The sequence below is a fragment of the Giraffa tippelskirchi genome, chromosome 5 (assembly GCF_054371585.1).
Source record: "Giraffa tippelskirchi isolate mGirTip1 chromosome 5, T2T-mGirTip1v1.2.pri, whole genome shotgun sequence".
Classification (NCBI taxonomy): Eukaryota; Metazoa; Chordata; class Mammalia; order Artiodactyla; family Giraffidae; genus Giraffa; species Giraffa tippelskirchi.
In genome coordinates, this window is record NC_137279.1 from 91,491,287 (window position 1) to 91,513,755 (window position 22,469).

General features: G+C 39.8%; 1 protein-coding gene across 11 annotated transcripts in view; it reads left to right on the plus strand.

The window, feature by feature from the left end:
• FCRL3 (Fc receptor like 3) overlaps positions 1–22,469 on the plus strand; it is a 47,330-nt gene that overhangs the window by 23,462 nt on the left and 1,399 nt on the right. For all 11 annotated transcript variants that reach the window (XM_081494059.1, XM_081494049.1, XM_081494054.1 and 8 more), the window contains 5 exons: positions 4,510–4,788; positions 5,159–5,278; positions 16,743–16,770; positions 18,898–18,995; positions 19,208–19,276. In XM_081494059.1, the coding sequence (XP_081350185.1) occupies positions 4,510–4,788; positions 5,159–5,278; positions 16,743–16,770; positions 18,898–18,995; positions 19,208–19,276 (594 nt within the window). The remainder of the gene's footprint in view (positions 1–4,509; positions 4,789–5,158; positions 5,279–16,742; positions 16,771–18,897; positions 18,996–19,207; positions 19,277–22,469) is intronic.

Sequence of the window (22,469 nt, forward strand, 5' to 3'; positions counted from 1 at the left end):
AAGATCAGCTGTTATCCTCATGGGAATCCCCTTGTGTGTTATTTGTTGTTTTTCCCTTGTTGCTTTTAATATTTGTTCTTTGTGTTTGATCTTTGTCAATTTGATTGACATTTGTCTTGGGGTGTTTCACCTGGGGTTTATCCTGTTTGGGACTCTCTGGGTTTCTTGGACTTGTGTGACTATTTCCTTCCCCATTTTAGGGAAGTTTTCAACTATTATCTCCTTGAGTATTTTCTCATGGCCTTTCCTTTTGTCTTCTTCTTCTGGGACTCTTATGATTCGAATGTTTGTGCGTTTCACATTGTCCCAGAGGTCCCTGAGGTTTTCCTCATTTGTTTTAATTCGTTTTTCTTTTTTCCTCTCTGCTTCATTTATTTCTACCTTTCTATCTTCTACTTCACTTATCCTGTCTTCTGTCTCTTTTATTCTACTGTTGATTCCCTCCAGAGTATTTTTATTCTCACTTATTGCATTATTCATTATTAATTGCCTCTTTTTTATTTCTTCTAAGTCCTTGTTAAACATTCCTTACATCTTCTCAATCCTTGTCTCCAGGCTATTTATCTGTAATGCCATTTTGTTTTCAATATTTTAGATCATTTTGATTATCATTATTCTAAATTCTTTTTCAGGTAGACTCCCTATCTCTTCCTCTTTTTTTTGGTTTGGTGGGCATTTATCATGTTCCTTTACCTGCTGAGTATTTCTCTGCCTTTTCATCTTCTTTAGATTGCTGTGTTTGGGGTGGCCTTTCTGTATCCTGGCAGTTTGTGGTTCCTCTTTATTGTAGATGTTCCTCCCTGTGGGTAGGATTGGATGATTGGCTTGTCAAGGTTTCCTGGTTAGGGAAGCTTGTTTCGGTGTCCTGGTGGGTCTAGCTGGATTTCTTCTCTCTGGAGTGCAATGAAGTGTCCAGTTGAGTTTTGAGATGTCTATGGGTTTGGTGTGACTTTGAGCAGCCTGTATATTGAAGCTCAGAGATATGTACCTGCGTTGCTGGAGAATTTGTGTGGTATGCCTTCCTCTGGAACTTGTTGGCTCTTCGGTGGTGCTTGGTTTCAGTGTATGTATGGAGGCTTTTGGATGTTCTCTTATTAATTAATGTTCCCTGGAGTCAGGAGTTCTCTGGTGTTCTCAGGTTTTGGGCTTAAGCCTCCTGCCTCTGGTTTTCAGTGTTATTCTTGCAGTAGCCTCAAGACTTCTCCATCCATACAGCACTGATAATAAAACTTCTAGGTAAATGGTGAAAAGATTTTCCACAGTGAGGGACACCCAGAGAGGTTTACAGAGTTACATGGAGAAAAGAAGAGGGAGAGGGAGATAGAGGTGACCAGGAGGAGAAGAAGGGGAATCAAAAGGGGAGAGAGCAATTTAGCCAGTAAACAATTCCCTATGTGCTCTCCACAGTCTGGAACCCTCAGAGAGGTTCACAGAGTTATATAGAGAAGAGAAGAGGGAAGAAGGAGATAGAGGTGACCAGGAGGAGAAAAGGGGGAATCAAATGGAGAGAGATAGATCTAGGCAGTGCTCTGTCCCTTAAATGTTCTCCACAGCCTGCAACACCCACAAAGAGTCACAGAGTTGGGTTGAGAAGAGAAGGGGGAGGGAGGAGATAGAGGTGACCTGGGGGAGAAAAAGGAGAGTCAAAAGAGGGGAAGAGTAATCAAGCCAGTAATCACACTCCTAAGTAAAAATTGGTACTGAAGATTGGATTCTTAAATGTTCAAAATTGATAACAAACACTATAAAGCAGAGATTAAAAATCTAGAGTAGAGGTTAGAGTGTCAAAAATACAATATTAAAAAAAAATCACAAAAGGTATAAGAATACATATGAAATTTGCTTTAAAAATATGGTCTTTTGTTTTTTTGCAAGATAATAGTAGTTTATAAAAATGAAAATTAAAGGAGTAATAGAGGACTTTAAAAAAGAAAAAATTAAAAAAATTAAAAAAAATTATAATAGGAAAATTATATCTAGGAATTTCTCTAGAGCTTTTGTGGGCAGTGTGGGGTTAGTTCAGTTTCAGATAGTTCCTTGTTCCAGCTTATACTTCTCAGGAACTATAGGTCCCTTCTAATGTACTCGGTGTTAACTACACGGATTTTAGTCTGTTGCACCTGTCACTTCCAACGCGATTGCCTCTGTTTATTTGGCTTCTTCTGTTTGCAGGTGTCTTCAGTGTCTAATTTCTGACCTGACACAAGGGGGCGAAGGTGGTCTCTTATTTAGGCTTACTTGTTCAGTCTTGCTGTGGGGGAGGAGGAACATTGCCAACAAATATCACTGGCGGGTGTGGGGAATACTCTCAGTGTCTCAGCCACATTGGGTTTGCCCCTGCTCACGGCGTGTCTGCTTTCCCAGTCTACACTGCTCAGACTTCAGGTTGCTCTGCAGGGAACAGACCTGGGTTGTGTGCACTTCCCAGGTCTAAGCCACTCAGGTTCAGGTTCTTGTGTGCTCCACAAAGGCTCAGACTCAGTTGGGCCTGCGTTTTGTGCCGTTCCCCAGTCTGACCATCTCAGGCAACCAGATGCTTGGCAAGCGCACTCTTCTCAGGTGCAGTGCATCTTATCACCTCCCCAGTCCCAGCCACTCAGGTTTCCGGGCCCGTCTCCCATGTGCCGTGTGTCTCTTCTGGGGAGCTGATCTCTGGCTGCAATCCTCCTGGTGGATGTCAACCATCCAGAATCTCAGGAAGTCTCTGGTTAGCAACTGGAACCCTGTTCACAGTTTGGTAGGGGATGCCCTCTCTGGTGCCGAGTTTGCCCCTTTCCGACTCTGGCTGGCGCCCGCCTGCTGGCTACATCCGGCGGGGGATGGGCCAGTCCGTAGCTGGCTCGATCTTCTCTGGTATTGGCTCAGTCCTTTGTTCTGTGAGTGGGCCTGCAGTACCTTAGGTTAGAGCATTTCACAGGATAGTTCTCTCTCTCTCTCTTTTTGCCCCCTCTCTCTCTGGCTATCCCACAGTTTAGATTGGTATCTCATGTTAGCTTCCTCAGACTGCCCTCAGGGCATTCAGGCCCGGTCCTTACCCTAAGCAATGCCACCTGCTCCTCTCCTTTCAGCCCCTACTTGCTGGTGGCAGATGCAAGCGTCTGGGGTACTTCTGTGCTGGGAGTTGCCTTTAGGCACGTGATCTGTGGGTTTTATTTATTTATTTTTCCTCCCGGTTATGTTGCCCTCTGAGATTTGAAAACTTCCCCCAGACCCTCCGGTGAGAGGGTTTCCTGGTGTTTGGAAACTTCTCCTCTATTAAGACTCCCTTCTCAGGACGCACCTCCATCTCTAACTCTTTTGTCTCTCTTTTTATCTTTTCTATTTTGTCCTACCTTCTTTTGAAGACAATGGGCTGCTTTTCTGGGTGCCTGATGTCCTCCGCCAACGTTCAGAAGTTGTTTTGTGGAGTTTGCTCAGCGTTCAGATGTTCTTTTGAAGAATTTGTGGGGGAGAGAGTGGTCTCCCTGTCCTATTCCTCTGCCATCTTAGCCATATATTAATTTAAAACATAATGATTTTCTGTTTTTCCTGGCTTCTTTATTTCTATAATCACAAATTAAAATGGAAATCTTTGTTGCTATTGCTGTATCTGGATATTTTGGGGCCAAATATAGGTAAATTTTACTTATCCACTTATTCACCAATTATTGATAAACTATTACATGTCAAGGCAAAATTCTAGCAGTTGGGAATATAGAAATGAACAAAGAGTTAAGTCCTCATTCTTATGAAAGTTACATTCTATTCGGGGAATCAGATATATAGCAATGATAAATAGACAGATACATAGATAACAGATTGATAGATGTTAGTGCTAATGCTAAGTAGAAATATAAAGCAAGGTACTGAGTAGAGGATACTTCAAATAGGTGTGGATGTCTAGGTTTAAAGCTTAGTCTCAGGAATTAATAATATGGAGCAACAAACTTTGCTTTTAGTAATTATTCCTATCAGCAACAGTAACTAGCATTTATTGAGTGCTTTACATACACGATTCTTATTACTCCCTCCACTTTACAAAGGAATAAACTGAGACTTGAAGAAAGTAAAATGTTTTAAAACATCAAGATCAAAGGGCTAATAAAGGGCAGTGAAAGTGTTATTCACTCAGCTGTATCCAACCCTTTATCAGACTTTTTAATTTGTGATTATAGAAATAGGGAAGCCAGGAAAAACAGACCCATGGACTCTAGCCTGCCAGGTTCCTCTGTCCATGGAATTCTCCAGATAAGAATACTGAAGTGGGTAACCATTCCCTTCTCCAGACCCAGGAATTGAACCTGGGTCTCCTGCACTGCTGGCAGATTTTTTGCCTTCTGAGCCACCCAGGAACCTGAGTTTAAATCCTGTCTCTGCCATTAATAAAGAGCAGAAATGGGATTTAAATTCAGGTTTTCCTGAATTCCAAGCCCATACTCCTACTACTGAACTATGCTGGATATTTCCTTTATTAAATTATTTTGTACATACTTAACCAAGACTGCTCATAAGCTATGTTGCCTCTTTCAGTTCCAGTGTCTCATCCTGTCTTAACCTTCAATTCTGCTGGGGCCCAGGCTGTGGTGGGAGATGTGTTAGAACTTCACTGTGAGGCCCAAAGAGGCTCTCCCCCGATCCTGTACTGGTTTTATTACAAGAATGTCACGCTGGGGAGCAGAGAGGCCCCCTTTGGAGGAGGAGCATCCTTCAACCTCACTCTGATGGCAGAGCATTCCGGAAACTTCTCTTGTGGGGCTGACAATGGCCTAGGGGTACAGCACAGTGAAATGGTGATATTCAGCATCATAGGTAGGTTGGTGGTACCTGGGCTACAGGTTACTTTTATAGTCATTAAAATATTTCTCAAATAGACTGTACAAATCCTCCCAATGTCAAAGAGTTATTAACGTGAAACCAAGGCTTGGGGCTTCTGGAGATTGGTACTGACTTCGTGGGGACAGGGGAGGGAAAAGAAATAAATTTTAATGTTAGATTCTGGCAATCACTCTCTTTGTGCTATTATTCTGAAAATTACAAATTATACTGGAAATGATTCCAATTGAGAAATCAGAACCTGGCAAAAACCTGTCCTAATATATAGCTAGTCCCCCACCTACACAGTTTTTGTCTGGATGAAACATTTTTGGCACTGAACTCAAGTACAGGTCTCTTCACTTAGGACCACCCAGTAACAAAATAATCCTTATCACTGAGGGAGTCACCGCAGGGCTACTGAGCATCCTTGGCCTTGCTGCTACTGCTGCTCTGGTGCGTCACTTCAGGACCCAAAGTAATTCAGGTAAGTGGCTATATCTTACTCTTTGATGTTGTGACTTTTGCCATTGTTATTATTATTTCAACTTATGTAGTGCATCCTACAAAGGTTGATTATTCTTTTCCAAGTACTGATCACACAGATTGGCAGAGATAAAAAGGCAGAACAAATTTCTTAATGAAGTTGTTATTCCATGTGTTTCATTTGAGTTTTAAATCAGAGAGTAGAGTTTTGTTTCCATTAAAAATTAAAAAGTTAGATATTTACTGTTTCAACTTCAGTCCAAAGCTTACTGAAAATGAAAAGAATGAAAGAGAAAGTCCTTCATGTGTAACAACAACAGAAATAAACAATAGCCATAGGTACAATCCATAAACTCATATATATTTAAATACCATTTAAATACAGTGATATTTAGATAAAATTAAGATATTCTGAGAATGAAATTAAAATTTCAGTTTCTGATTGTTTGATGCTAGTATGTGTGTGTTAGTTGCTCAGCCAAGTCCAACTCTGCAACTCTATGGACTCTAGCCCACCAGGCTCCTCTGTCCATGGGATTCTCCAGGCAAGAATACTAGAATGGATTACCAGTTCCTTCTCCAGGGTATCTTCCCATCTCAGGGATTGAACGGGTCTCCCACATTGCAGGCAGATTCTTTACCATCTGAGCCATCAAGAAAGCCCCTTGTTGCTAGTTATATAGAAATTCAATTGATTTTTGTATATTGGTCTCATATCCTACAACTTTGCTAAACACACTTATTAGTTCTAGTATTAATTTTGTCAATTTCAGAAGATTTTCTACATAGATGATCAAGTCATCTGTGAATAAAGATAATTTTATGCCTTCCTTTCCAATCTGGATTCCTTTTATTTCTTTTTCCTTAATGTACTGGCTAGAACTTCCTGTACAATGTTGAACAGAAGTGTTAAGAGAACAGACGTCTTTGTCTTGTTCTTGAGCTTAGGGAGGGGAAAGTATTCGAACTTTCACCTTTTACATATGATAATCTTAGCTGTAGATTTCTTGTGGCTACTGTTTATTAGGCTGAAGAAATCCCTACTAATTGTAATTTACTGACAGTTTTTATAGAACAATGACAGATGCTTTTTCTACATTGAGAAAATCATGATTTTATTTTCTAGTCTACTGATACAGATTTTGTAATTTGAATGTTGAATGTTGAAACAGCTTTGCATTTCTGGGGTTAACCTCACTTGGTTATAATTTTTGAATTTGATTTGCTAAAATTTTGTTAAGAATGTTTACACCTATCATAAGGGATATTGGTTTGGTAGCTTTTTTTCTTATCATTTCTTTTTCTGGCTGGATGTCAAGGTAATATCTGTTTAGTTACGAGCTCCAGAATCCTTCATTCCTCTTTGTATATATATACATCCACATGGTATCATTTTCTCTCTGTCTAAAGGATTTCTTTTTAATATTTCTTGTAGTATGAGTTTGTTGGTGAATTTGATTGATAGTGTTGCTGAAGTCTTCGATATCTGTACTGATTTTTCTCTTACTTTATTGATTATTGAGAGAAGGATATTAAAATCTTCAACAATAATTGTGGGTTTTTTTCATTTCTTCTTGCAATTCTATCAGATTTGCTTCGTGTATCTTGAAACTCTATTATTAGGTGCACAAATGTTTATCACTGTTATGTGTTTTTGATGAAATGACCACATTATCCTTTATGACTTTATGACCTTTTTATTCCTGGTTGTATCATTTAACCCTGAAACATTATTTGATATTAATAAAAAATTAATTAATAATGTATTAACTATAGGGCTTCCCTGGTGGCTCAGATAGTAAAGAATATGCCTGTAATGCAAGAGACCCAGGTTTGATCCCCGGGTTGGGAAGACTCCCTGGAGAAAGGAATGGCTATCCACTCCAGTATTCTGGCCTATAGAACCCCATGGAAAGAGGAGCCTATATTAATAGATTGATATCAAATAATATTTCAAGGTAAATCATACTACCAGGAATAAAAAGTTATATAATTAATGTTGGGCTTCCTAGGTGGCTCAGTGGTAAAGAATCTGCCTGCCAAAACAGGAGATGTAAGAGATGTGGGTTTGATCCCTGTGTTGGGAAGGTCCCCTGGAGAAGGAAATGGCAACTTGCTCCAGTATTGTTGCCTGGAGAATCCCATGAACAGAGGAGTCTGGAGGGCTACAGTCCATGAGGTCACAAAGAGTTGGACACAACTGAGCACATATGCATATAATTAATGTTAGCTTGATATTTCTTTTTTCCACTCTTTAAAATTTTAACATATTTGTGCTTCTATATTTAAAGCATATTTTTATAGATAGCATATAGTTAATTCTGTTTTTTTTATCTAATATGGCAGTCTCTTTCTACTTTCTAACTTAAAAAAACTTTGGCCATTTACATTACTATAATTGTTGATACAATTAAGTTCCTATGTCTATTATTTTCCTATTTGCTCTCTACTTGTCTTATCTGTTCTTTGTTTTCCATTTCCTTTTTTTGTCTACCCTCTTTGGGGTATTTTTATGATTCAGTTTTATTTCCTTTGTTGGTTTATTAGCTATATAACTCTTTGCTTTGTTATTTTAGTGGTTATTTTAAGGTATATGGTATACATATTTAACTTATCAGTCTACTTACAAGTGACACTGTATCACTGCATGTATAGTATAAGAATACTATCATTGTGTACTCCATTTCTCCCCTCCCTGGTACATTGTTACTACTTTTGTAAACAATCAGTTATTTTTTAAAGAAGCTTACATATAATTTAAAAATATTATACATTTACTCATATAGTTAACACATCAATGTTCTTCATTCCTTTATGTGTATCCACATTTTCATCTGATATGATTTTTTTTCTGCTTAAAAGACTTCTTGTAGGATGGGTCTGCTAGTGATTAATTATCTCAGCTTCTGTATGACTATAAAAGTCTTTGTTTTGCATTCACTTGTGAGAAATAATTTTACTGTCATAGAATCCTAAGTTGAAAAAAAATTTTTTCTTTCAATATTTAAAAGATGTTGCTGTACTGTCTTCCTGTATGCATGATTTCTGACAGGAAATCTGCCATCATCCTTGACTTTGTTCTTATGTGATTGCTTTAATTTTTCTCTCTGAATGCTTTTCGTGGATCAGAAATCTTGGAATGTATGGACTGTTTTATTCAGTGCTTTGGGTGCTTATAAGGTTTCAAGACTTTGTATTTGAAACTACTAATCCTTTACTTTCTGTCTTTCTTTGTGACGTAACACAAACTCTCCTTTTCTATCAGGCCAAATGATTCTGTTTTCCTTTTTTTAGGGCTCATACTGAAAATCAAGCAAATAAACAAATAATTGGATCTCAATTTAATGAAAACCATCTTAATGATGGTGGTTAAGCATTTCTTCTTACTTCTACTTTCAGGTCAATCAATGGTCCTTCATCCTTCTGCTTCTTTGCATGAAAAATACCATCATTTCACATCATTTTGTGACAGATATTTACAGCTAATTAACATTTTTTTCAAATAATATTATGTATACAACTTTTGTGTAGCACTAACCCTGATCAGTTCAGTTCAATTCAGTTGCTCAGTCATGTCTGACTCTGTGACCCCATGGATTGCAGCATGCCAGGCTTCCCTGTCCATCACCAACTCCAGAACTTACTCAAACTCATGTCCATTGAGTCGATGATGCCATCCAACCATCTCATCCTCTGTCATCCCCTTCTCCTCCTGCCCTCAATCTTTCCTAGCATCAGGGTCTATACAAATGAGTCAGTTCTCTGCATCAGGTGGCCAAATTATTGGAGTTTCAGCTTCAGCATCAGTCCTTCCAATGAATATTCAGAACTGATTTCCTTTAGGATGGACTGGTTTGATCTTGCAGTCCAAGGGACTCTCAAGAGTCTTCTCCAACACACAATTCAAAAGTATCAATTCTTTGGTGTTCAGCTTTCTTTATAGTCTATCTCTCACATCCATACATGATTACTGGAAAAACCATAGCTTTGACTAGATGGACCTTTGTTGGCAAAGTAATGTCTCTGCTTTTTAATATGATGTCTAGATTATAGCTTTTCTTCCAAGGAGCAAGCGTCTTTTAATTTCATGGCTGCAGTCACCATCTGCAGTGATTTTGGAGCTCAAAAAAGTAGAGCATCTCACTGTTTCCACTTTTTCCCCATCTATTCACCATGAAGTGATGGGACCGGATGCCATGATCTTAGTTTTCTGAATGTTGAGCTTTAAGCCAACTTTTTCACTCTCCCTTTTCACTTTCATCAGGAGGTTCTTCAGTTCTTCTTCACTTTCTGCCATAAGGGTTCTATCATCTGTGTATCTGAGGTTATTGCTATTTCTCCTGGCAGTCTTGATTCCAGCTTGTGCTTCATCCAGCTCAGCATTTCACATGATGTACTCTGCATATAAGTTAAGTAAGCAGGGTGACAATATACAGCCTTGGCGTACTCCTCTCCCAATTTGGAACCAGTCTGCTGTTCCATGTCCAGTTCTTACTGTTGCTTCTTGACCTGCATACTGATTTCTCAGGTCTGGTATTCCCATCTCTTTCAGAATTTTCCACAGTTTGTTGTGACCCACTCAGTCAAAGGCTTTGGCATAGTCAATAAAGTAGAAGTAGATGTTTTTCTGGAACTCTTTTGCTTTTTTGATGATCCAACAGATGTTGGCAATTTGAGCTCTGGTTCCCCTGCCTTTTCTAAATCCAGCTTGAATATCTGAAGTTCCCGGTTCACATACTGTTGAAGCCTGGCTTGGAGAATTTTGCACATTACTTTGCTAGCCTGTGAGATGAGTGCAATTGTGTGATAGTTTGAACATTCTTTGGCATTGCCCTTCTTTGGGATTGGAATGAAAACTGACAGTCTCCAGTCCTGTGGCCACTGCTGAATTTTCCAGATTTGCTGGCATATTGAGTGCAGCACTTTAGCAGCAGCATCTTTTAGGATTTGAAATAGCTCAGCTGGAATTCTATCACCTCCACTAGCTTTGTTCATAGTGATGCTTCCTAAGGCCCACTTGAATTCACATTCCAGGATGTCTGGAGCTAGTCCAGTGATCACACCATCGTGATTATCTGGATCAATAAGATCTTTTTTGTATAGTCCTTCTGTGTATTCTTGCCAGTTCTTCTTAGTATCTTCTGCTTCTGTTAGGTCCATACAATTTCTGTTCTTTATTGTGCCCATCTTTGCATGAAATCTTCCCTTGGTATCTCTAATTTTCTTGAAGAGATCTCTAGTCTTTCCCATTCTATTGTTTTCCTCTATTTTCTTGCACTGATCACTGAGGAAGGCTTTTCTTATCTCTCCTTGCTATTCTTTGGAAGCCTGCATTCAAATGGGTGTATCCTTCCTTTTCTCCTTTACCTTTCACTTCTCTTCTTTTCTCAGCTATTTGTAAGGCCTCCTTAGACAACCGTTTTGCCTTTTTGCATTTCTTTTTCTTGGGGATGGTCTTGACCACTGCCTCCTGTACCATATCACAAACCTCCACGTCCATAGTTCTTCAGGCACTCCGTCTATCAGATCTAATCCCTTGAATCTATTTGTCATTTCCACTGTATAATTGTAAGGGATTTGTTTTAGATAATGCCGTGAAAGTGCTGCACTGAATATGCCAGCAAATTTGGAAAGCTCAGTAGTGGCCACAGGACTGGAAAATGTCAGTTTTCATTCCGATCCCAAAGAAAGACAATGCCAAGGAATGCTCGAACTACCGCACAATTGCACTCATCTCACGCGCTAGTAAAGTAATGCTCAAAATTCTCCAAGCCAGGCTTCAACAATACGTGAACTATGAAATTCCAGATGTTCAAGATGATTTTAGAAAAGGTAGAGGAACCAGAGCTCAAATTGCCAACATCTGTTGTATCATCAAAAAAGAAAGAGAGTTCAAGAAAAACATCTATTTCTGCTTTATTGACTATGCCAAAGCCTTTGACTGTGTGGATCACAATAAACTGTGGAAAATTCTGAAAGAAATGGGAATATCAGACCATCTGACCTGTCTCTTGAGAAACCTGTATGCAGGTCAGGAAGCAACAGTTAGAACTGGACATGGAACAACAGACTGGTTCCAAATAGGAAAAAGAGTACGTCAAGGCTGTATATTGTCACCCTACCTATTTAACTTATATGCAGAGAACATCATGAGAAACCCTGGGCTGGAAGAAACACAAGCTGGAATCAAGATTGCTTTGAGAAATATCAATAACCTCAGATATGCAGATGACACCACCTTTATGGCAGAAAGTGAAGAAGAACTAAAGAGCCTCTTGATGAAAGTGAAAGAGGAGAGTGAAAAAGTTAGCTTAAAGCTCATCATTCAGAAACATAAGATCATGGCATCTGGTCCCATCATTTCATGGCGAATAGATGGGGAAACAGTGGAAACAGTGTCAGACTTTATTTTTTTGAGCTCCAAAATCACTGCAGATGGTGATTGCAGCAATGAAATTAAAAGACGCTTACTCCTTGGAAGGAAAGTTATGACCAACCTAGACAGCATATTTAAAAGCAGAGACATTACTTTACCAACAAAGTCTGTCTAGTCAAGGCTATGGTTTTTCCTGTAGTCATGTATGGATGTGAGAGTTGGACGGTGAAGAAAGCTGAGCGCTGAAGTATTGATGCTTTTGAACTGTGGTGTTGGAGAAGACTCTTGAGAGTCCCTTGGACTGCAAGAAGATCCATCCAGTCCATCCTAGAGTAGATCAGTCCTGGGTGTTCATTGGAAGGACTGATGTTGAAGCTGAAACTCCAATACTTTGGCCACCTGATGCGAAGAGCCGACTCATTGGAAAAGACCCTGATGCTGGGAAGGATTGGGGGCAGGAGGAGAAGGGGACGACAGAGGATGAGATGGTTGGATGGCATCACCGACTCGATGGACATGGGTTTGGGTAGACTCTGGGAGTTGGTGATGGACAGGGAGGCCTGGCGTGCTGCAATTCATGGGGTCGCAAAGAGTGAGACACGACTGAGCGGCTGAACTGAACTGAATGGTCTAGTGATTTTCCCCACTTTCTTCAATTTAAGTCTGAATTTTTCAATAAAGAGTTGTTTATCTGAGCCACAGTCAACTCCCAGTCTTGTTTTTGCTGACTGTATAGAGCTTCTCCATCTTCAGCTGCAAAGAATATAATCAATTTGATTTCGGTATTGACCATTTGGTGATGTATGTGTGTAGAATCTTCTCTTGGTTGTTGGAAGAGGGCATTTACTATGACCAATGCAAGGAGTCAAACCCTGATAGTACTCATCATAAAATCTACCATTCATTTGGAATCTTTTGATGTCTCGCATACAGGGTTATCTTTACCGATTGACTAAATACCATATATATGTGTTCGTATACTGTATTGGTGTTTTTCCTTCTGGCTTACTTCACTCTGTATAATAGGCTCTAGTTTCATCCACCTCATTAGAATTGATTCAAATGTATTCTTTTTAATGGCTGAGTAATATTCCATTGTGTATATGTACCACAGCTTCCTTATCCATTCATCTGCTGATGGGCATCTAGGCTGCTTCCATGTCCTGGCTATTATAAACAATGCTGCGATGAACATTGGGGTACACGTGTCTCTTTCAATTCTGGTTTCCTCAGTGTGTATGCCCAACAGTGGGATTGCTGGGTCATATGGCAGTTCTATTCCCAGTTTTTTGAGGAATCTCCACACTGTTCTCCATAGTGGCTGTACTAATTTGCATTCCCACCAACAGTGCAAGAGGGTTCCCTTTTCTCCACACCCTCTTCAGCATTTATTGCTTGTAGTCTTTTGGATAGCAGCCATTCTGACGGGCACCTCCTTGTGTTTTGATTTGCATTTCTCTGATAATGAGTGATGTTGAGCATCTTTTCATGTGTTTGTTAGCCATCTGTATGTCTTCTTTGGAGAAATGTCTGTTTAGTTCTTTGGCCCACTTTTTGACTGGGTCATTTACTTTTCTGGAATTGAGCTGCAGGAGTTGCTTGTATATTTTTGAGATTAATTGTTTGTCCGTTGCTTCATTTGCTATTGTTTTCTTCCATTCCGAGGGCTGTCTTTTCACCTTGTTTATAGTTTCCTTTGTTGTGCAAAAGCTTTTAAGTTTAATTAGGTCCCATTTGTTTACTTTTGCTTTTATTTCCAATATTCTGGGAGGTGGGTCATAGAGGATCCTGCTGTGTTTCATGTCGGAGAGTGTTTTGCTTATGTTTTCCTCTAGGAGTTTTATAGTTTCTGGTCTTACGTTTAGATCTTTAATCTATTTTGAGTTTATTTTTGTGTATGGAGTCTATTATATGTGATTTTTTTAAATGTGTCCAGTTTAGTGTACATTTGACTGCAATTCAACCACTATTGTTATAACTATGTTAAAGATGAAGAAATGAAGAATTTGGGAAGTTAGCAACCTTTCCAGATTCATGTATTTCATGTATATCTAGTATGAGTCAGAGTTAGGGCATAACTAGGATCTCCATAGCACTTAACTCCATATTCTCTCCATTACATCTTTTTTCTTTTTTTTAAGTCACTCAGTTGTGTCTGACTCTCTGACACCCCATGGACTGTACAGTCCATGGTATTCTCCAGGCCAGAATACTCGAGTGGGTAGCCTTTCCCTTCCCCAGGGGATCTTCCCAACCCAGAGATTGAACCCAGGTTTCCTGCATTGCAAGCGGATTCTTTACCAGCTGAGCCACAAGGGAAGCCCAAGAATACTGGAGTGGGTAGCCTATCCCTTCTCCAGGGGATCTTCCCAACCCAGGAATCGAACTGGGATCTCCTGCATTGCAGGCAGATTCGTTACCATCTGAGCTATGAGGGAAGCCCCCATTACATCTTGGTGACTTGTGAAATGCTGGTTGTACCTCCTACTTTAAAAAGTTACTTTTCTATATCATTGCTTGTCTGGATTTCATTTATTAATCAGTAATATACTAGACATGCAGACACGAGAACTTCAGTATTGCAGTTGATAATACTAAAAAAGAAAAACAGATTGCTGTCTGTACAACACCAAATAACACAAGAGAAGGAAAGATTACCAGTCATTGTTTTATGTGGTCCATGAGGGCAGAGGCCCAGGAGGTTCTGTCCTCCATATTTAGGGGAAATTGTTGTTTTAAATATCAAACACGACTAAGAAATTCTGACAGGCTACCAATCAGAGGGTCTCTGCCTATCACAACTCAAAATCTTGCCTACTGTACTTCCCTCCAAGCAAAGTCTTCCTTCTCATTACTGACCAGTCTTCTCAGGGAAGAGCTCAGGCCTTCCAAATTCTTCTAAAAATGAAGAATTCTGCTCCTTAAGCCTGATTGTTTCCTCCAATTTACCAAAAGAAGTGGTATATTTATTAGCTCTATAACTGCTTGGGTTAGCATTCTGGTAATGTAACGCCCTCCAAACCCCAGTCTCCTTAGCTCTGTGATGGTCATGATAATAGTATCTACATTATAGGCACGATGAGACAATCGATGTAAACTGCTTAGCACAGTGCCTTGCCGAAATATCTTCAGTGAATATTAGCTTATATCATAAATAGCCTCGTTTTGGCTGTTTTCCTTCAGGCAAATGAATAGATAGTCTGACTCTCAGATGCACCCTAAACTTAGTTAACCTGTCTACAAGAAAGAATATTGGTTGTTGATTGATGAGGTTAAAATTCCAGAGGAGAGAGATACAGGTCAGGATCACACTTACATGCCTTTAGTTTAACTCAGGACACCTGGTTCCCGAAAACAGAGTTTGAAGGCATTAATCAGTCATTTTTTGTGGTATGTAAAGGTGGTTCAGTGGTAAAGAATCCACCTGCCAATGCAGGAGACACAGGAAACATGGGTTCGGTCCCTGGGTTGAGAAGATCCCCTGGAGAAGGAAGTGGCAACCCACTCCAGTATTCTTGCCTGGGAAATCCCGTGGACAGAGGAGCCTGGTGGGCTACAGTCCATGGAGTCTCAAAAAGTTGGGCATGACTGAGTGACTGAGCACACACACAAGCCTGAATATGTCTACTTTGGGCAATAACCTGTGTCCTCTAAGCCCAGTGAGATAGATACAGTGTGCATGCATGCTTAATTGCCCAGTCGTGCCTAACTCTGCAACCTTTATGGATTGACTATGTAACGGTTATAGAGCCTCACTGACAGGTTCCTTTGTACATGGGATTTTTCAGGCAAGTTGCCATTTCCTCCTCCAGAAGATCTTCCCAATTCAGTAATCAAACCCAAGTTTACTGCCTTGCAGGCAGATTCTTTACCCACTGAGCCAACAGGGAAGCCCAAGACAGATATAGAGTCATAGATAAAAGGCAAAGGGCAGAGATGGGAAGCTTAGGAGGAGGGTTGTATTGGATAGGCCAGAAAGAATTCAATATTGCAGTGTTGATGGAAATATGATATATTTTTAAGGCTGATGGAGTAGGCTTCCAGATTATGTTTACATTTAATCACCGATTAGGTAATTGTCTTCCCTGGTGGCTCAGACGGTAAAGCGTCTGCCTACAATGTGGGAGACCTGGGTTCAATCCCTGGGTCAGGAAGATCTCCTGGAGAAGGAAATGGCAACCCACTCCATTGTTCTTGCCTGGAAAATCCCATGGACTGAGGAGCCTGGCGTTCTACAGTCCATGGGGTTGCAAAGAGTTGGACACAACTGAGTGACTTGACTTCACTTCAGGTAATTGTCAACTTGTTGTTTTTTAGTCCTTGTAGTACATAGTTTAATTTGTTCAGTTGTTTAACAAATCTTTACTAAATATTCTCAAACTTCTAAGCACAGGAAATACAAAAATAATTAAGACGAGTTTTGTACCCTCAAGTAACACACTTGAAGCAGTTAGAGGCAAACACAGAAATTGATAATTACAATGCAATATGGTAATTTTAATATAGCAGGGTTCTATGTGCATCAGGGGAAGCTCTGGAGGAGGAAGGATAAATTGGAATTAGGTGAAAGAGAAGGAAAAAAGGGATATGGAGAAAACAATATGCACCAAATGCTGTTGAAATGGACTTGCAAGGTCATAGATAAAGGAAGGTCTGACTACAAGAGTCTTGTAGTCCCATTGAATCATATTTGTGTAACAATTCAGTATTAATTTTAACCCCTCTCTAGGCCACAGTCTCCTTGTCTCCAACTCATGGGGCTGCAGTCAGAATAGAGAAGTGGGAGTAGGGCTAGCACTTGGCCTAGAGTTAAACATTAAGTTGTCTCTCTACTGCTACTCAGTTACAAACTATGTAGAGTTCATTCTATTGATTGAATGACTGAGAACAATTGTGGTTCTGTGCAAACATCTCTTCAGATCCCACCTTCCTTCTCTATAACATGACCTAAGGGGTGGAGCCAGATTTCTCAAAGATTTGCCATAGCTGAAATCTAGAATGAATTTGATTTCTAGGAAAGGACATTCTAACATATAGCACATTGTCCACACAGATCACTTATCATCAATGTTCCTTTGTTGTTTTTCAGAAAGACCTTCCACCACTGGATCACCTAGGTAAGGTTTCTGCTTCTGGTGCTGCCAGCCTTTTCATTTTATTTATGTTTCCAGGATAGAACACGAAAATATGTACATTTAAAAGTATTTTACTGGATGTCCTATTAAAATTTTCAAATGCTTGGTGGGGAGGGATAAATTAGAACAGGATTGACACACACATTACAATATATATCAATAAGACAGATAACTAATAAGGACCTACTGTATAGCACAAGGAACTCTACTCAATATTCTGTAATGGCCTACATGGAAAAAGAAGCTAAAAAAGGGTAAATATATGTATATATTATAACAGATTCACTTTGCTGTACACCTGAAACTAACACAACATTGCAGATTATACCCCAATAATTTTTTTTTTTTAGTTTCAAATTCTTATGACATAAATGTGGTACTGCAGATGGTGACTGCAGCCATGAAATTAAAAGATGCTTACTCCTTGGAAGGAAAGTTATGACCAACCTAGACAGCATATTAAAAAGCAAAGACATTACTTTGCCAACAAAGGTCCATCTAGTCAAGGCTATGGTTTTTCCAGTAGTCATGTATGGATGCAAGAGTTGGACTATAAAGAAAGCTGAGCGCCGAAGAATTGATGCTTTTGAACTGTGGTGTTGGAGAAGACTCTTGAGAGTCCCTTGGACTGCAAGGAGATCCAACCAGTCCATCCTAAAGGAGATCAGTCCTGAGTGTTCATTAGAATGCCTGATGTTGAAGCTGAAACTCCAATACTTTGGCCACTTGATGCAAAGAGCTGACTCATTAGAAAAGACCCTGACGCTGGGAAAGATTGAGGGCAGGAGGAGAAGGGATGACAGAGGATGAGATGGTTGGATGGCATCACCGACTCAATGGACATGAGTTTGGGTAAACTCCGGGAGTTGGTTATGGACAGGGAGGCCTGGCGTGCTGCAGTCCATGACGTTGCAAAGAGTCAGACATGACTGAGTGACTGAAATGAACTGAACTGAACTGAAATGTGGTTAGGAAGGCTACTTTCAATCATAGTTATGAATGAGCATACTTATACTTGGACTATAAAGAAGACTAAGTGCCAAAGAATTGATGCTGTTGAACTATGGTATTGGAGAAGACTCTTGAGAGTCCCTTGGACTGCAAAGAGATCCAACCAGTCCATCCTAAAGGAAATCAACCCTAAATATTCATTGGAAGGACTGGTGCTGAAGCTGAAGCTCCAATACTTTGGCCACCTGATGTGAAGAGCTGTTTCGTTAGAAAAGACCTGATGCTGAGAAAGACTGAAGGCAGGAGGGAAGGGGACGACAGAGGATGAGATGGTTGAATGGCATCACCGACTCAATAGACATGAGTTTGAGCAAATTCTGGTAGATAGTGAAGGGTGGGGAAGCCTGGCATGCTGCAGTCCATGGGGTTGTAAAGAGTCAGACGTGACTGAGCAACTGAACAACAAAATACTTATACATGGAATTAATGTTATTTACTATCCATCCATCTTAATATATCTTCTTCCTTAAGTGTGCTCCAGCAGAGAACTGACCACTTAATGACATCACCTTTCTTAAGGCTATATTTATTTATTCCCTTATCATTCATTTTCCCACTCATAACACTTATTCAGGAGACTATGATTGAATGCTGGCAGTGTTCAATGCACAATGTTAACTGTGGAATGAAATGAAATTGGAAAAAAATACTTCTTCCTGAAGAGCTTTCACAGTATTTTACAGGAAAGGTAGATCATTATAATATGAGGTAGAAAACTGAAAGGGACCTTAAAAAAAGACAAAGGCCAATTTCTGAGGGAATGTAGAAGCCTCTGTTAATTGATGCTGAAGCATTTCAACTTTTGAAAACAATTGTAAAAATGGGAAAATACAAGTGTCTACTCTATCAAAGGGATCTTGAACTGTGTAGCCTTTGCCCTCTGACCTTGCCTCAGTTGGTGTTCTCTGTAATGTTGCCCTGGCTATATCTTGCACCATACTTCTGACATTTTCTCAAAAGAGCCATGCAGACTCTTAGAGTAGGCAGCCATGATATTTTACATAACCATGCTGGGCTCTTCCTGCGTGTTGATTTTCCTGAAATTCTATATAATCCACAAATACATTTCTCTTTTTTTCTCTCATCCCCTTGTCGCAGTTACAGCCCCAGGGAGTTTAAGGAACCTTCCAGAACCTCCAACACACATCCCCAAGAGCTACCAGACCCAGTGGAACTGCAGCCAGTGTACAACAATGGTGAGGACTTCCTAAGGGACAGAGAGCTCCAGGAATGAATCAGGGAGGGAAGAGAGATTGAGCACTAGTCCATGGTTCAGTCGTATTCAATTTTAAAATGTCATTTCTGGCCCCATGTCAGGGATAGAAGGTGGTTATAAACTTGGTGACCGGAAGAAGAGTCGGTAGTGTGAGGTCTTGACTACAGCCAACTGTAATCTATTCTTTCACAGTGAATCCTGAAGATGGTGAACTGGTTTATTCCCAGATCTGGAGCGCCCAACATACAAAAGAAAATTCAGGTAAGACAAACTTGAAATAAGTAGAGGTAAGGTGGCAGTGTTTTATCAAATCCAGCAAGGGAGTTTTGATAAGAGAGTCATCTCAAATATGAATCCTACATGAAAGGCATTAACTATTCTTCTTATATTACAAATCCTATAATCATATCTATTCCTTCTTACTTGTCTACACTGCTGTCATTACCCTATAAATTCTTTAAGGACAGATACTGTATTTCTTTGGTAATATATGTCAATAGCATCTAGTGTTATGCTTAGAAAACTATAGACCCCCTCAAATATTTTTTTTTAGTGAATGAATGAACATTATTACTAAATTAAGCGTTTTATTATCTAATGAGTAAACAATTGTAATTCTTTTAACTGGTCTCTTTATTTCCAATATTGTTCTCCTTCCAACCTTGGGTTTGATCCCTGGGTTCCTGGGTTGGGAAGATCCCCTGGAGAAGGGAAGGGCTACCCACTACAGTATTCTGGCCTGGAGAATTTCATGGAATGTATAGTCCATGGGGTTGCAAAGAGTTGGACACAACAGAGCCTCTTTAACTTTCCAAGCTTCTAACAACATGTTTCCAGCATGATCCCTCTGAGATGCACAACTGATCACATCATTGTCTAGATTAACTGCCCTCAATGATTCTTCATTTTAAAGTAGGACCTTTGCCTCCCTCCATGCTTTTGTCCTTCCTCTAAGCTCTGCCTTATGTCCTTGCTTTAGCCATGTTAAACTCTCAGCATTTCCTTGATCAAACTGAGCTATTTTGTGCTTCTTATCTGTCTTGTAATGTTCTTGCCTCTAGTTGGCCTATAACCCTTAGTCACATTTCAAGGCATAATTCAGTTTTCACTCTGAAACTGACAATGATTCCCACCAGCCCTCCCTATCTCCAAACCTGAGAGGGATTGATTACTCTTTGGGGCAGCAGCATAGTTTAATATGCATTTTTATCTTAGTGCTTATAATACTTGTTGAATTTGTTTTCATCTCTATTTTTCTCTTTAATGGTAAGATTCCTGATCATATGCACTGAGTTTGTGTCATTTTTGCCTCCTTATAGATTACTAATGCTTAATAGGAGGTCATTATTCACTGAATGCTTACTGGGTGGTTAAGTAAATGAAAGAAATCCAAATAATCTCTTGGAAGGATAAGAGAAATACACACACTGATTTTTCTCAATGTTAACTCTGCAGATCTTTGGCTTACTGGGAATTTTCTTTGTGATCTTAGAATCCCAAGCTGCCATTGGAGAAGTCTCCTCCAATTTCTCTGTGCAAAGTGAAGTGAATCATATTTACTTCCTTCTCCCAGATGACCAATATAGACATTGTTGTTGTTGCTTAGTTGCTAAGTTGTGTCCGACTCTTTGCGACCCCATGGACTGAGGCAGACCAGATTTCCCTGCCTTTCACTATCTCCCTGAGTTTGCTCAAAATCATGTCCATTGAGTTGGTGATGCCATCCAACCATCTCATCCTTGGTCGCCCCCTTCTCCTCCTGTCCTCAATCTTTCCCAGCATTGGGGTCTTTTCCAACGAGTCAGCTCTTCTCATCAGGTGGCCAAAGTTTTTCAGTTTCATCTTCAGCATCAGTCCTTCCAATGAATATTCAAGGTTGATTTCCTTTAGGATTGACTGATTTGATCTTGCTGTCCAAGGCCTCTCAAGAGTCTTCTCCAGCACCACAGTTTGAAAGCATCAATTCTTCAGTGTCCAGAGAAGAATTGCTTTATGGTCCAACTCTCACGTCTATACATGACTACTGAAAAAAATCATAGCTTTGACTAAATGGACCTTTGTTGACAAAGTGATGTCTTTGCTTTTTAATACACTTATCTAGGTTTGTCACAGCTTTTCTTCCAGGAAGCAAATATTTTTTAATTTCATAGCTGCAGTCACCATCCCCTGTGATTTTGGAGCCCAAGAAAATGAAATCTGTCACTGCTTCCACTTTTCCCCTTTCTATTTGCCATGAAGTGAATGGACCAGTTGCCATGCTCTTCAATTTTTGAATGCTGAGTTTTAAGCCAGCCTTTTCACTCTCTTCTTTCACCTCCATCAAGAGGCTATTAGTTCCTTTTCACTTTCTGCCACTAAATGGTATCACCTGGATATCTAAGGTTGTTGATATTTCTCCCAGCAATCTTGATTCCAGCTTGTGAGTCATCCAGCCCAGCATTTTGTATGATGTACTCTGCATGTAAGTTAAATAAGAAGACTGACAATATACAAACTTCATGTATTCCTTTTCCAATTTTGAACCAGTCCACTGTTCCATGTACAGTTCTAACCGTTGTTTCTTGTCCTGCATACAGGTCTCTCAGGAGACAAGTAATATGGTCTGGTATTCCCATCTCTTTAAGAATATTCCACACTTTGTTGTGATCCACACAGTCAAAGGCTTTAGCATAGTCTATGAAACAGAAGTAGATGTTTTGTTGAAGTTCCATTGCTTTTTCTATGATCCAGTGTATGTTGGCAATTTGATTTCTGGTTCCTCTGCCTTTTCTAAATCCAGTTTTGTACATCTGGAAGTTCTTGGTTCACTTACTGCTGAAGTCTAGCTTGAAGGATTTTGAGCAAAATATTGCTAGCATGTGAAATGAGTGCAGTTGTACAGTAATTTGAACATTCTTTGACATTGTCTTTCTTTGAAATGGAATGAAAACTCACTTTTTTCAGTCCTGTGGCCACTGCTGAGTTTTCCAAATTTGCTGGTATATCGAGTGCAGTGCTTTAACAGCATCATCTTTTAGGATTTGAAATAGCTCAGCTGGAATTTCATCACCTCCACTAGCTTTGTTTGTAGTAATCTTTCCTAATGCCCACTTGGCTTTGCACTCCAGAATATCTGGCTCTAGGTGAGTGACCATACTATCGTGGTTATCTGGGGCATTAAGAGCTTTTTTGTACAGTTCTTCTGTGTATTCTGTAGTGCCTCCTCTTCTTAATCTCTTCTGCTTCTGTTAAGTCTTCGCCATTTTTTGTCCTTTATTGTGCCTGTCTTTGCACAAAATGTTCCCTTGATACCTCCAATTTTCTTAAAGAGATTGCTAGTCTTCTCCATTCTCTTATTTCCCTCTATTTCTTTGCATTGTTCACTTTAGAAGGCTTTCTTATCTCTCCTTGCTATTCTCTGAAACTCTGCATTCAGTTGAGTATATCTGTCCCTTTCTCCTTTGCTTTCATTTCT